We start from the raw sequence: 13,314 nt of genomic DNA, 5'->3' as shown, positions 1-13,314 counted from the left end.
TTGGATTAGGAATCCATTATTTGGACTACAAGAAAGTCCTAAACTGTGATGCATTAGGATTACAATTATACAATACTTGATTCTTAAGGAAAACCTTTATGGGAGGATTCCTAGGACCAGTACTTGTATAAATAAGAGGCTAGGGTCCCTGTTATCACCACCGTTTTACAAGCATTGTGTTCTGCTGATTCAGAAGCTTCAGTTGGTGACTAGCAGAAGATTTCAGCCTCGACTTGTTCCTTGTTCTTGCAGCTGCATCAATGGCTTCAGTTATGGACATCAATGGTACGTTTTGATCCTCCAAGGATGATGTTGAACATGAAATTGTGTGAGCTTGTTTGTATTTTGGTTTTACAATTGGTATCAGAGCTTAGGCTCACAAATTGTTCTTCAAATTATCTTCATACAAAATCGTTTTAAGGTTTCAAAAAAAAAAAAAAAAATTTCTGCTTTGCAATAAAACGCCCACGTTTTGGCCACCTTCAGAAAACCCTTTTTGGCCTAAGAAGCAACGTATGCTGATCCGAGGCCCAGACCCGGCCTCAAAAACTCCTTCAGAAACTAAAGAAAGTGATCGTTATTATAACGGTCACATGAAGAGGGGATTGGTTCTGGGTATTCAGAATCGGAGATGCACAAGATGAATTCATCTTGTAGGGATTCAAGACCCCTGTGTTGCCTGATTAAGATGCCAATAAGGACTTTTTGCTGCCTTCTGTTTCTGAATTCATGCTTCCGCGAAAGTTTTCTGCAGCAAAATTGGGAAAATTGCAAAGGTTAGATTTTTCAGAAAAATTCAGTTTCGATTCAATTCTTATTTGTCAATTGATGAGCACAAGAACCTTAGTAGCATTCCCGGCGTGCGCATAGGCTAGAGTAGATGGTGACCAGAGGAAATTTAAATTTCTTGGATGCTTTTGTGTTTGTGGAATTGAAATTGTGATTGCATATCTGTGTTGGTTGTGTTTATGTTTTTGGTATGCATGTTTGAGATATACTCTTGAGTTTTGTATCTGTGATTCATGATATAAAAATGCATGCAGAAAACTCCCAAAAATTTTAGGCATTGTTAAAATTTTGACAGGTACAAAGAGCTTAGTTTCTTATAAAGATCACTGATCCGGATAGAAAATCAAGTTTTCAAGCTCAATTTGGTTTGTGTTTTATGTAGGTTTGAATGAACATATTGCACAAAGCTTTCTTCATTAATTCTTGCAGACAAACTTAAGTTAACAAACCTGAAAATTGTATCTTGTGTTTTAAAATTATACATATAATTTTGCTTCCAAAGAAGTAGTACAGTATGATTTTAGAGTGCAGATAGCAATATGCATATATGTTCTTTTCAAATATGGATACTTAGAATTCAAATTTCTGTCTAAAGATGTGATTTGTGTTCTTTGGATAACTTGGTTTGAATAAATGTGGCATATTGATTTGGAACCTTCAGAATATTGTGTCTTCTGCTTAAAAGTGTTGCATGATATTAATTTTTGGTTAAAGGGTTGTTGATATGTGACATTGCTTGTGTTTTGTTTTTGTTTTTGTTTTCTAATTACATTGTTTGGTTTTGATATTGCTTGAAGTTACAGAAAACATAAAACTTAAGATTTTAAGAACCCTACAGATTGAAAACTCACAAAACTTTCTTTTGTTTTGCTCTTTAGGAATCCCTACTGTAACCTTGAACACCATTCAGCTCTTAACTAGATATAACTACAAGAAGTGGAGAAATCAAGTGGACTTTTAACTGGCCATGAACCAGAACATGGATCTTTGCTTAACCGAGGATGAACCTGAGTTGCTTACTAGTGAAAGCGCAGATGAAGAGAAGAACTATTTTAAAGAGTGGCATAAGGCTAATAAGATGGCAAAGAATGCTATTAGGACTACCATGTCAGACACAGTAAGAGGTAGCATAGAAGAACCTGATCTAGCCATGGATTACCTATATGCCATCCATGATATGTATAGGGAAAGTGCTAAGGCTGAGGCTGCTAGATTAGCAAAGGAGTTCAACGAGCTTAAGTACACTGGCACAGGGAAAGTAAGAGAGCATATCATGAAGCTCATTGAGATTAATGCTCAGCTTAGGGACCTCAACATGGGGGTCACCGATGATCATGTAGTGCATGCTACACTGCATTCCTTACCTAATAGTTTTAGCCATCTCAGGACTAGCTACAATGCTCAAAAGGAAAAATGGAGACTCAACATTTGTGTAGATGAGGAAGACAGGATTAGGAAGGAGAAAGAGCCAAGCTCAGTGAACCTTGTTGAGAAGCCTAAAAAGAAATACTAGAACCAGTCTAAGCTCAAGCCTACCAAAACCATCACCAACGAGTCTACCTCAGGAGTAGCCAAAGCAAACAAACCATTCAAATTTAAGTGCTATTTCTGTAAGAAAGTGGGGCACATGAAGAAAGACTGCACAGGTTTTAAGAATTAGTTGATCAAAAAGGGTAATTTTTCGAACTCACTGTTTTCTTTAGAAATCAATTTAGTTAATGTTGAACCAAAAACTTGGTGGATTGATTCAGGAAGTCCCTTACATATTACTAATTCCTTGCAGAGATTCATAAGGAAGAGAGTCCCAAGAAGTAATGAAGTGAACCTGTGTGTAGGCAATGGCATAAGAGTGGTAGTCAAGGCTATTAGAACCTTAAAATTAGATCTTGGTTTAGGAAAGTTGTTAGTTTTGGATAATATTTTTTATGTACCTTCCATGAGAAGAAATTTAGTTTCAGTTTCTCTTTTGGTTAAATCTGGATGTAGACTTCTTATTGACAATAATGGAATTATTATTTCTAAAGATTCAGTTCAAATTGGTTCTGGTGTTATATTGAATGATTACCTGCAGTTAAATTGTTCACAAAGTCAACAAGAAATTTCACTTGTTGTAAACAATAACACATCAAGTAACACTTTAACTGGTGTTAAAAGAACTAAAAGCAATGACAAGTCTACATATTTATGGCATAGGAGACTCGGCCACATATCAAAAGAGAGACTGAAGATTTTGGTGAAAAATAATATCTTGAATGAACTAGACATTTCTGATTTACAAGACTGTGTTGAATGTTTTAAGAGAAAAATAACCAACTTAAGGAAAAAGACTGCATACAGAAGCCAAGCACTTTTAGAGCTCATACATACTGACATTTGTGGTCCATTTAGAACACAAACAATCTGTGGAAATATGTATTTTATAACTTTCATCGATGACTTTTCTAGATATTGTTATGTTTATCTACTTTCTGAAAAGTCTCAAGCACTTAAAGCTTTTCAGATTTTTAAGGCTGAAGTAGAAAAACAATTAGAAAAGAAAATCAAAATTGTTAGATCAGATAGAGGTGGTGAATTTTATGGAAAATACACAGAGAGTGGATAACAGAAAGGTCCCTTTAACTTGTTTCTACAAGAACAAGGCATTAAGGCTCAATATACCACACCATATAATCCTCAGCAGAATGGTGTGGCTGAGAGAAAGAATAGGACACTTTTGAATATGGTCAGGAGCATGATGTGCATAATAACAGGTTTACCTAGATTTTTATGGGGTGAGGCATTAAGAACTGCAACTGTGTTTGCAATAGAACACCTAGCAAAGCTATAGAGAAAACTACTTTTAAGTTATGGTGTGGCAGAAAGCCTAGCCTCCACCATTGTCATGTATGGGGATGCCCTGCAGAAGCTAGAGTTTACAATCCAAACATTAACAAGCTTGATCCTAAAACACTAAGCTGCTATTTTATGGGCTACCCTGAAAAATCTAAGGGTTACAGGCTTTATGCAGCTCAACACTCACCAAGAATTTTTGAAACACATCAAGTAAAATTCTTGGATGAGAAAATTCACAATACAAGTTTTGAAGATTTATCTTCATAATTTGAAGAAATTGTGGATAATGAGCATTCTGAAAATATATTGCCTATAGTTCATGATACACAAGCAGCCAGTAGTGTTCCAGAAACTCAAAATGCACAAGATCAACTTGTTGATCAAGAAATGCATTTTACAGATGATCAAGCTAACCCTGAACCCTTACCTGATCAACCACAGCCTGTAGAACCTCAAGATCAGCCTGCAGAACAACACCAAACTTGTTCCTTGTTCTTGCAGCTGCATCAATGGCTTCAGCTATGGACATCAATGGTACATTTTGATCCTCCAAGGATGATGTTGAACATGAAATTGTGTGAGCTTGTTTGTATTTTGGTTTTAGAGGAGGTGCTTGGTTTTTCTAAGTCACATCACTACTAGGATAAAGTTCATAGACATCAGTTCACAACTGATGTTAAAAAAAAAAATCTGATGTCTTAGTGGGTGATGTTAAAGATCACCAAAACTAAGACATCGGTTCACAACTGATGTCTATTTTACAACGAGACATCGGTTTAAGGTCCAGAACCGATGTAAAAACATTAATGTGATCACCATTTTGGTGTGTTTAGCTATTGTCAAACCTTCATATTTTGGCATTAGATGCTTAATGAAATATAGGTCTAACAACACAATTATCCATTTTAACATCGTTTCTGATTTAGAAACGATGTCTGATAATATTTTACACATCGGTTCTCATAAATTTTTGCTTGTGGTTCATAAGCTTTTCATGTGTTTGGTACATAATATTTCACTAGACATTCAATCTACATTCTGTAGTATAGTTTGAACTGATGTCCATATTTATGCTAGACATCAGTTTTGTTTATATATCGATGTCCATAGTTATTCTAGACATCGGTTTTTCTTTATATATCGATGTCCATACTTATTCTACACATCGGTTTTGTTTATATATCGATGTCAATAGTTATACCAGACATCGGTTTTTGTTTATATATCGATGTCCATAGTTATACCAGACATTGGTTTTGTTTATATATCGATGTCCATAGTAATGCTAGACATCGGTTTTTGTTTATATCTTGATGTCTATATTTATAGTAGACATCATTTTTGCTTATATATCGATGTTCATAGTAATGCTATTTTTATTTGGTAACTGATGTATTTTCTCATTCTTGACATCGGTTTTGGTTTCCAAACTGATGTATTTTCTTTTTTCTAACATCAGTTTTTGTTTTCAAACTTATGTAATTTGTGTTTTCTGACATCAGTTCTTCATTAGTAACTGATGTTTTTTTCATATCCCTTTCTTGCGGTATTTGGTACTAGAAAGATGATCCACAAATAACATGAAATTCAAATGTACTTTAAATATTAGGGAATTGTATTAATTTCTATTAAGGCCAAGCAAAACAATGATGAAATTGACACATCATATACATTAAAACTAATGAGCCATGAAACTTAACCCTCCATATACATTAATATCAAGGCCAATCTTGAGAAGAACAACAACATTATTCTTCAGATACTTCAGCACAGCGTTCCTCTTCTTCTTAATCGCCCCTAGCCTCACCTTTATGCTCTTTATATCAGATTTGCTGCATCAAAAAGACCCAAAATCAGAATCCAAAACAAAACTTAAAAGAAACAGGAAAGCATACTCTACATAAACTTAGGCAGAAAGACAAACTGGGTTTAAATTTATCATTAAAAGCATACCTGCAGTAAGAATTTTCAGTTTGGCATCCAACCCCGTCATCCCAGAAAATATTCATCCATGTTTCAGTTCAAAGAACTCGGGACACTAACCATGAAACAACTGTTGCAGGCACCCAGTGCTGGTTGAAGTCCTTCATAATATTAGCAGTCGCTTCCCTTCTTGGACTTGCATCTTAGTCACTAGTCTTGCTCTAAACAGCTCCTCATTCGAACTAAACCTATTTTGAGAAATTAACATGCTCTAGAGCACTTGTTAAACATATACTAGGATTCTGGGATTTGAATCTGGCTCAATCTGCTTAACCAGATGGAATGCATAATCATATGGAATAAATCATATCTGATTGGCCTTCGATTCCAAAGAAAATGCCTTTTCACCAGTTTCACATTTGTTTGCATAGCCATGTATCTTCTCATAGGAATAGCCAATAAAATCTCTCGTAACTTGGGGATATCCTTCTCAGCCACAATAACAGAAAATTTGCTCCAGTCTAGCACATCGCTCAAAGGAGGGGGGAAATTATCTGCAATTATCACTGGGACACACTCATAATATATGGCTTCAATGATCCTAGGGCTGTTCACTTCATACCCCATTGGGCAAATACAAAATTTACTTGACTTCATATGCTGGATATATGACATCTTTCGGGAGATTCTAGAGGGCAGAGGCCCAAAGATTTTCATGTCCTCATGTTTGTCCCGCCAGTACTTGAGAAGTATTGGGCTGACTCTGCCATGCATGCGTCCTGCAAAGAAGGCAAGGAGTGGGCGCTGTGACACTCTTAATCCACCAATATTTCTAAGGGGAACCCTGGGGTTCCTAATATTAGTTTCTAGCAGTGAAACATCCTTCCCAGCAACAAAAACTCCTTCTGAGGTGTCAGCGTTGCATAGAGCTTTTATTGTATTGTTGGCCAGTTCCTCGTGCTGAGTAAGCGTGAGGCCCCTGCAAAAGGTCGGAACAGGAGATATTTTAGATAAGCATAACAGCTGCATGAACTTGTATATGTTGATCTTCATATGAAACAGCTATAGGCTGAATGATATTTAATTTTAAAATCATTCTCAAATTACAAACAGACATTTCCAATCAGACTATAAAGTGAGAATTTCAAGGAACATATGCAATAAAAGATGGGGAAAAAAATGCTAATTTTGTATTTCAACTTTCTAGATCAATTACTACAATCCACACATAATATTCAAAGACATACAAAACAGTGCAACAGATCATCAGGAATTTGGTACTCTTCGTGGGACAGTAACAAGGAAATAACAAGGATCAAAGATTACCAACCCAGTCATGGCAAGCAACAAGAAAATGATCTGTCCCATGTGTGCAATTCCAGAAAGGATACTTCCCAGCAATCATGTTCACATAGTCTCTGAGGAATATTGCCAGTGGTTTAATTTGATGTGAACCAGGTACATAAAGCTTCAACTCCAATTGGCGCATGCTGTAAGGAAGATAAAATAAGTGAGCCTTTTTTGGGTCTCTTGTGACAAATTGCCTGTTTCCCTCCATCAACCTCATGAACCATCCTTCAGAAGCATAAATTCCGTTGAGATGAGGTACATGAAATATGGGCCTTGACCCATCACTGTAAATGTAAACTTTAAGTATCAATTCCATCAACTCATAGCTCCTGAAATTTAGGAAAATTAATGGTCTGCAAAGCATGCTTCAGTATTCATAAGAAAAGGAAGTCCAGTGAACCCAATAATTGAGACATTCTGGTAACTATTGTTAGATATCTAGAAAATAGAAGTGAACCTAGTCATTGAGAGACATTATTTGGGAAAGAAAGAAAAAGGAATTGAAGTTGAATATGGATAGACAACCAATATGGCAGTGTGAAATGAGGCTAGATTAAGGCTTCATAGTATCATAGGCATTATTAATGAAAACATGAATGACATTTCAAAATGGAACTAAGCATATGAAATTCTATGATTTCCCTTTTTCTTTCTAGTCTTTATCTAGATAATTTCACACCTCAATTGCTGTGAAGGGTGAAAAACATAAGAACCTATAAGATTTTCAGAAACTGTAATACTGAAAGCCATCTTTAAGTGTCTCAGAAAGACTTTCAAATTAATTTCTATATATTCACTAAATGATGGGGATCAAGTGTTAATTAATAGAGAAGATATAAATAATATGAAATTTTGCGTTTGAAGACATCAATTTAAATCTCGGATATTTTACCCTAAAGGCATGCATGCATGTTACCGTCCTTCTGATCTCTGTTGTACCATACAATGTAGATAAATTCTCTGAACAGCTTATTTCTAACTACCCTTACTACTATACATCTCAAACCTTAAATTTTACAAGACATAATGTATGAGCTAGTGACTAGAAGTCAAGAATGATGAATGAAAAATAGCGACAGCACCGTGAGATTACCTTTTGAAAACAGACATATTTCGAAATAAAGGGGCATATAGATCAGGATCATCAATAACTTCAGGGGCATGATCAATCTCTTTCTTCGCATACTTATCTCCGCTTTGCAGTCCCTTGAATTTTGTTTCACCAAATGCAAAGATGTACTCTGGATCATCAACAAGTGGAGTATTCTCATCGAAAGTATAACTGCAACAGGTTCATTAACCAGTTTAACAATCATTACATATATAGCATATGTGCAGGGGAAAAAAAAAAAGGAAGAAGCTATAATAGAAGAAAATGGAGGAAGCTGTATACCAATTGAATATGTGACTGGTCCTTCCATATTCGACCAAAATACTGTAAATCTATATCTAAACTCAAAGTTTGAAACAAGTCATAACATTTGTTAAATAAAAAATGATAGCCAAGTATAGCTGACAAGCAAGCAGCTATAAAACGTAAAAAAATGAATTCAGAAGTGATTCAATTAGGAACAATGCCATCATCCGTTTCTGACCTTCTCTTAAATCCTCAAGATCTACTTCTTAACAAATAAAATGTGTTCAAAGTTTCAAATCCTGAAAATGAAGCTTTTTGCAAACTATATCATCCACTATATCATCTCAAACTAATACAAGTGTCACAAAAATTGGAAACATTACTTGTTTGGCAACAAGAAGCTCAATTAGTCCTCCTCTTAAATCCTTAGAGGAGGAGGACTAATACATCAAAAGCCAGCACCAAGATCATAAGCAACTAGTACATCACTCAAAGCCGAGGGTAGAGAAACTGATATAGCCACATAAGTGATTTGAGATTTGGAAACGATCTGAAATTTGAGATATGTAACAGAGATCTCAGATCTCAGATCTCATAATCAAATAGTGTGGTACTTAATAGAGAGAAAGCAACAGGAACAAATATATGTGGTTAATTAAGAAGAAAGAGAAGGAACAAATAATTAAGAAGAAAGAGAACTATCGCTCTCTTTCTAAATTTGTTTTCAAGAGAAAAAAGTTAAACCCAAGTTTTGCAAACTGAAGCAAAATGAAGCTTTTTGCAAACTATATCATCCACTATATCATCATCCATTTCTGACCTTCTCTTAAATCCTCAGGTATTGGCATCAAAACCCTGGTCCCAACAGTTTTCTGCAAGTGTCAAAACAAAATCTATGGTAGGGGCCAAGTAGCACTTACTTCTACATTAGTACTCAAATATGTGCTACTGCTAGATAAGTTAACCAATTGGGTTGGTTTGACATTAAATTCTCTACGTAAATCATGTTTATGATCATGACCTCATGGTTAGTTAACTAATTCAAGTTATGAAAGAAAGCGATCCATGACATATATTGCCAAATTGTCAATTCAATTCACATATGTATACATCATTAGTCTAGATCAACACTGATAGCATAACATGCCACACTATCTCAAAAGACTAGGATTAAGGGGAACAAAGATAAACAAAAATAAGTAAACATACCCGGAGTCTAGGGGAACTGAAGAAGACATACAAGATCTGGTTCTTGGATGCTGTAACAAGGTATTCCTACAAGGAAAAAGAAGATGGTCTTCATATCCAACATCTTGAGAGTAATTTCAGTCCAGGAACAGCAACAATCCATCCACTCAACAAACCTGAAGTAACCCCCAAAATAGGTACACACATAGATATAGATTGATACATAGGATTAGACAAAAATTAACCGAGAAATTAACCAAAAGATACCCAGAAGCAATTGAAAACAATTTAACGCAAAATAGAGTGAGACCCAATAATCCAATACCTGAATCGACGGCGAGCCTTGTCTGGAATGTTAGGTCTTATCTTCCATGGTGGGCTCGACGAGGGAACAAGGCGGAGCTCCGGCATGGACTGCATCATTGGTGGATTTGAGAAGAGAGATGAGAGAAGAGGTGTGTCGGAGGAGGAGAAGGAGGAGAACGGAGACGGAGGCAGAGAAGGAGGAGAGTGGAGACGGAGAGTAGTTGGGTCCTGGTTGGAGGCGGAGGATGAGGAAGAGGAGGTCGGGTGCTGTGTCGTGGTGGGTAGGGTTTGAGAATGAAAAAATGTCGAGGCAGTCAATACGACTAAGTGTTGGGGAATTGAAATTTTGTTCCCCCGCGTTGAAAATTTTGTAACTTAGACATTTTCCGCGTTTTTCAAAATTTTGAAAAAAAAATGTAGACATCGGTTAACTATTAGAAATGATGTTAATGTACAGATAGAAATCGGATTTTTAAGAACCGATGTTAGGAATATTTTTTACATCACCTCAAATCCTAACCGATGTCTATGACATGATGTCTATTAGCATTATTCTAGTAGTGCATGCTGATTATTCTCTCTTTATTCTTGATCGAGATGGTGTGTTTTTGGTGTTATTAATATATGTGGATGATATCCTAGTGACTGGAAATAGCTCTACTCACATCATGCAGCTTATTAAGAAATTGGGACAATTGTTCTCCATGAAGGATCAGCTCTCTTAACTTCTTCTTGGGCATTGAAGCTGCAACTAGTGACGTTGGTCTTCACTTGACACAAACCAAATACACCACTGATCTATTGGCCAAATTGCAAATGGAAAATGTTAGGCATGTTGCTTCTCCTATGGCAAGTGGTAAGAGAATAAGTCTACATGATGGTGTCCCATTATCTAATCCTTCAACATATAGGAGTGTGGTTGGAGCCTTGCAATACTTAACCATCATTCGTCCTAACATTTCCTTTGCTGTCAATCAAGTGTGTCAGTTCATGCATTGGCCTACTACTGTCCATTGGGTAGCCGTTAAGAGGATTTTACGCTACTTGAAGTATAGTTTTGATCATGGTCTTGTCTATCGCCATGGGTCCTTGCAACTAGTGGCTTATTCTGATGCATGCAAACTATGCTGGTGATCCTGACAACCGTTATTCAACTGGTGGTTATGGCATTTTTCTTGGTCCCAATTTGATTTCCTAGAGTTCGAAGAAGCAAAAGACTATTTCTCGCTCTAGCACTTAAGCCGAGTACAGACAGCTTGCTTATACAGCTGCTGAACTCTCATGGTTGCAGTCTTTGTTTCGTGATCTTAAAGTTTTCCTTACCCTGCCACGTATTTGGTGTGATAACCTCAGCTCTATTGTTGTTGCATCTAATCCTATCTTTCATGGTCGAATGAAACATGTTGAAATTGATTATCATTATGTGAGAAAGAAGGTGATACGTAATGAATTAGCCATTCGTTATGTATGCACAGATGATCAGCTTGCTGATATCTTTACAAAAGGCCTGCCCATGCCTCGCTTTGCTACCTTGACGTCCAAGCTGACAGTTCGCAGATGCCCTCTCAGCTTGAGGGGGATGATAAGCATAGTCCAACAGCAAAGCTTAATCTCTCCAAGACTCCTGAACATAGTGCAACACTATCCACCAAGTCTGCTGTCCGTGATCTTGGAGTCTCCTAAATAGAATGTATATCTATTGATATATATGAGTTTATCTTTTAGTTACATGTTGATAGTTCATCTAGATTCACTCTGTAATTAATTATCTAGATTGTTAGACTAGAGTTTTCGCACTTGTATATGTTTATCTTCTGCTGTACAGACTTCTATATATAGTCATGTAACTTGATCATTTAATATACTGAAATCATTCTGGCTCCATTGTCTTTTAGATTCTAGGAGTAGTGGAGTCGACATTTTGAGGGTGGAGTTTTGTCATGACTACGGTGGCGTCATAATAGTTTGGTAGTTATCCTCCACGAATGGTCTTGAAATTTGTGATGTTCGCTTGGCGTTCCTGTTGTGGGTCGTCCTCCTAGCAGTAGATGCATGCATGTGGCCGGTCTTCCTCCTAGCATTAGATGCATGCGTAGATGATAGTGGCAGCTTACTTGCTAATTGTCTTCATCGTGGGATTGCATGTGGTAAGTAACGTACTCTCTGCAGATCGAGCACGGTGACTTCTCTTGGTCTTGTTCATCTATTGGTTATGCTTCATGCCTTCTAGTAGTGATAGTTGGTTAGAGCGTCTACCATGTTCGGGATTCTAGAGTCGAGTATATATGTTATTTTGAAAATTATTACTGGATAATTACTCCATAATACTTTTTTTTAATGGTATATAAATGTCTCACGTAGAACCTCCGGGATTCATTTATATCCCACAGACCTGTATGAGAATTGATTAAGAACAGAATATTCAGGAGTTTAATGACATTTTGAGATTGATTATTCAAATTGAGAACTAAATAAATTTGGAGGTTACGAGCCAATAAGAAATTGATGCTTTTGGGATGAGGAAATCTATCTCAGTTTGCTTAAGCGGTCACGTAGAACCTCCCCACCCAATTTACTTGATGAGTTGATGTTGCTGCATGCAACATGCAGATCGACCATTACTTGACTTCATACCTCGCCTTTGTTACAAGACCCAAAGGGTTTCCAGTGGAATTGGAATTGGAATCAAAAGCATGAACAGAAATACTGCTAAAAAAACTAAAGTTAAAAACAAACCATCTGAAAAATATAAACAGATCGAGATCGATGAAGATGGCAGTAGCTTCATCTAAATCAATCTGTCCTTCTAGATCTAGTTTTGTATCATGACCTCAATTTCATCATCTTTGGAGAAGAGACCTATTTCAACTACCATGGACTCATCCACCATGTTGGCACGGATGGCAGCAGCTAATTACCACCATTTTCCTCAACTACCAGGCCGGTCTTGTCATGCGACTCAGGGGTCAAGTCAGAAGTTATAGGTTTGGGGGTTGGGGGGGGGGGCACCGGCCAACAAATACTCAGTTTTTTTGCTTAGAGTAAGTCCACCCGTTGAGCTTGACCGGTCAAGACTATTCACTGCTTTTTTGTCTTGTATTTCCACTATATTCACTGCTTTTTTGTCCTCAATCATGGAAATACAAGGCAAAAAAGCAGTGAATAGTCTTGACTGGTCAAGCTCAACGGATGGACTTGCTCTAAACAACATACTTAATCGTACACGTACATACAAATAAAGAGAATTTTTTTTTTTTTTGTCTAAACTCATAATACAAAGGGAAATTTTTGTTTAAATCATAAATAGTTTCGTGTTTTATTTTCTTTTCAAATACTGTGGTATTCAATTTTGATTACCCAAAAAAGAAACATTTAGTTAATTGTTTTCTTCTTTCTAAAAGAGTATTTAATTTGTCAAAAAGAGTACTTAATTATTATTAATTTAATTTCAGAAAAATTCTATTGCTCTTTATTAGTTGGATGTGCAATAACACACAATTTCTAAGTGGGGCCATATGCTGTTCTACTTACAGTCTTACATTAATTGAAGTAATTAAGGACTGCCCTAT

The 13,314-nt window shown here is 36.4% G+C and overlaps 3 protein-coding genes across 3 annotated transcripts; 2 read left to right on the top strand and 1 right to left on the bottom strand.

Annotated features, from left to right (window-relative positions):
* The first annotated feature begins 1,756 nt into the window (after positions 1 to 1,756).
* On the top strand, positions 1,757 to 2,302 carry LOC112178306. The gene has a single exon (XM_024316466.1). It carries the CDS (start codon positions 1,757 to 1,759, stop codon positions 2,300 to 2,302), a length of 546 nt encoding a protein of 181 aa, XP_024172234.1.
* Positions 2,303 to 5,886: 3,584 nt separating this feature from the next.
* On the top strand, positions 5,887 to 6,449 carry LOC112175083. Its single transcript, XM_024312747.2, is given in 3 exon segments — positions 5,887 to 6,006; positions 6,008 to 6,161; positions 6,316 to 6,449. Coding segments are annotated over 2 exon segments (240 nt in total). The 3' UTR covers positions 6,128 to 6,161; positions 6,316 to 6,449.
* LOC112178305 (probable glycosyltransferase At5g03795) lies at positions 6,322 to 8,475 on the bottom strand. Its single transcript, XM_040511544.1, has 5 exons — positions 8,431 to 8,475; positions 8,288 to 8,337; positions 7,988 to 8,176; positions 6,875 to 7,223; positions 6,322 to 6,523 (listed from the first exon to the last, which is right to left on the bottom strand). The coding sequence occupies exons 1-5, from the start codon at positions 8,473 to 8,475 to the stop codon at positions 6,458 to 6,460; spliced, it is 699 nt and encodes a 232-aa protein (XP_040367478.1). The 3' UTR covers positions 6,322 to 6,457.
* Positions 8,476 to 13,314: the final 4,839 nt, after the last annotated feature.

The sequence above is a fragment of the Rosa chinensis genome, chromosome 7 (genome assembly GCF_002994745.2).
Source record: "Rosa chinensis cultivar Old Blush chromosome 7, RchiOBHm-V2, whole genome shotgun sequence".
Lineage (NCBI taxonomy): Eukaryota > Viridiplantae > Streptophyta > Magnoliopsida > Rosales > Rosaceae > Rosa > Rosa chinensis.
The sequence above is the reverse complement of the archived record's forward strand: the minus strand, read 5'-3'. Positions and strand labels throughout refer to the sequence as shown.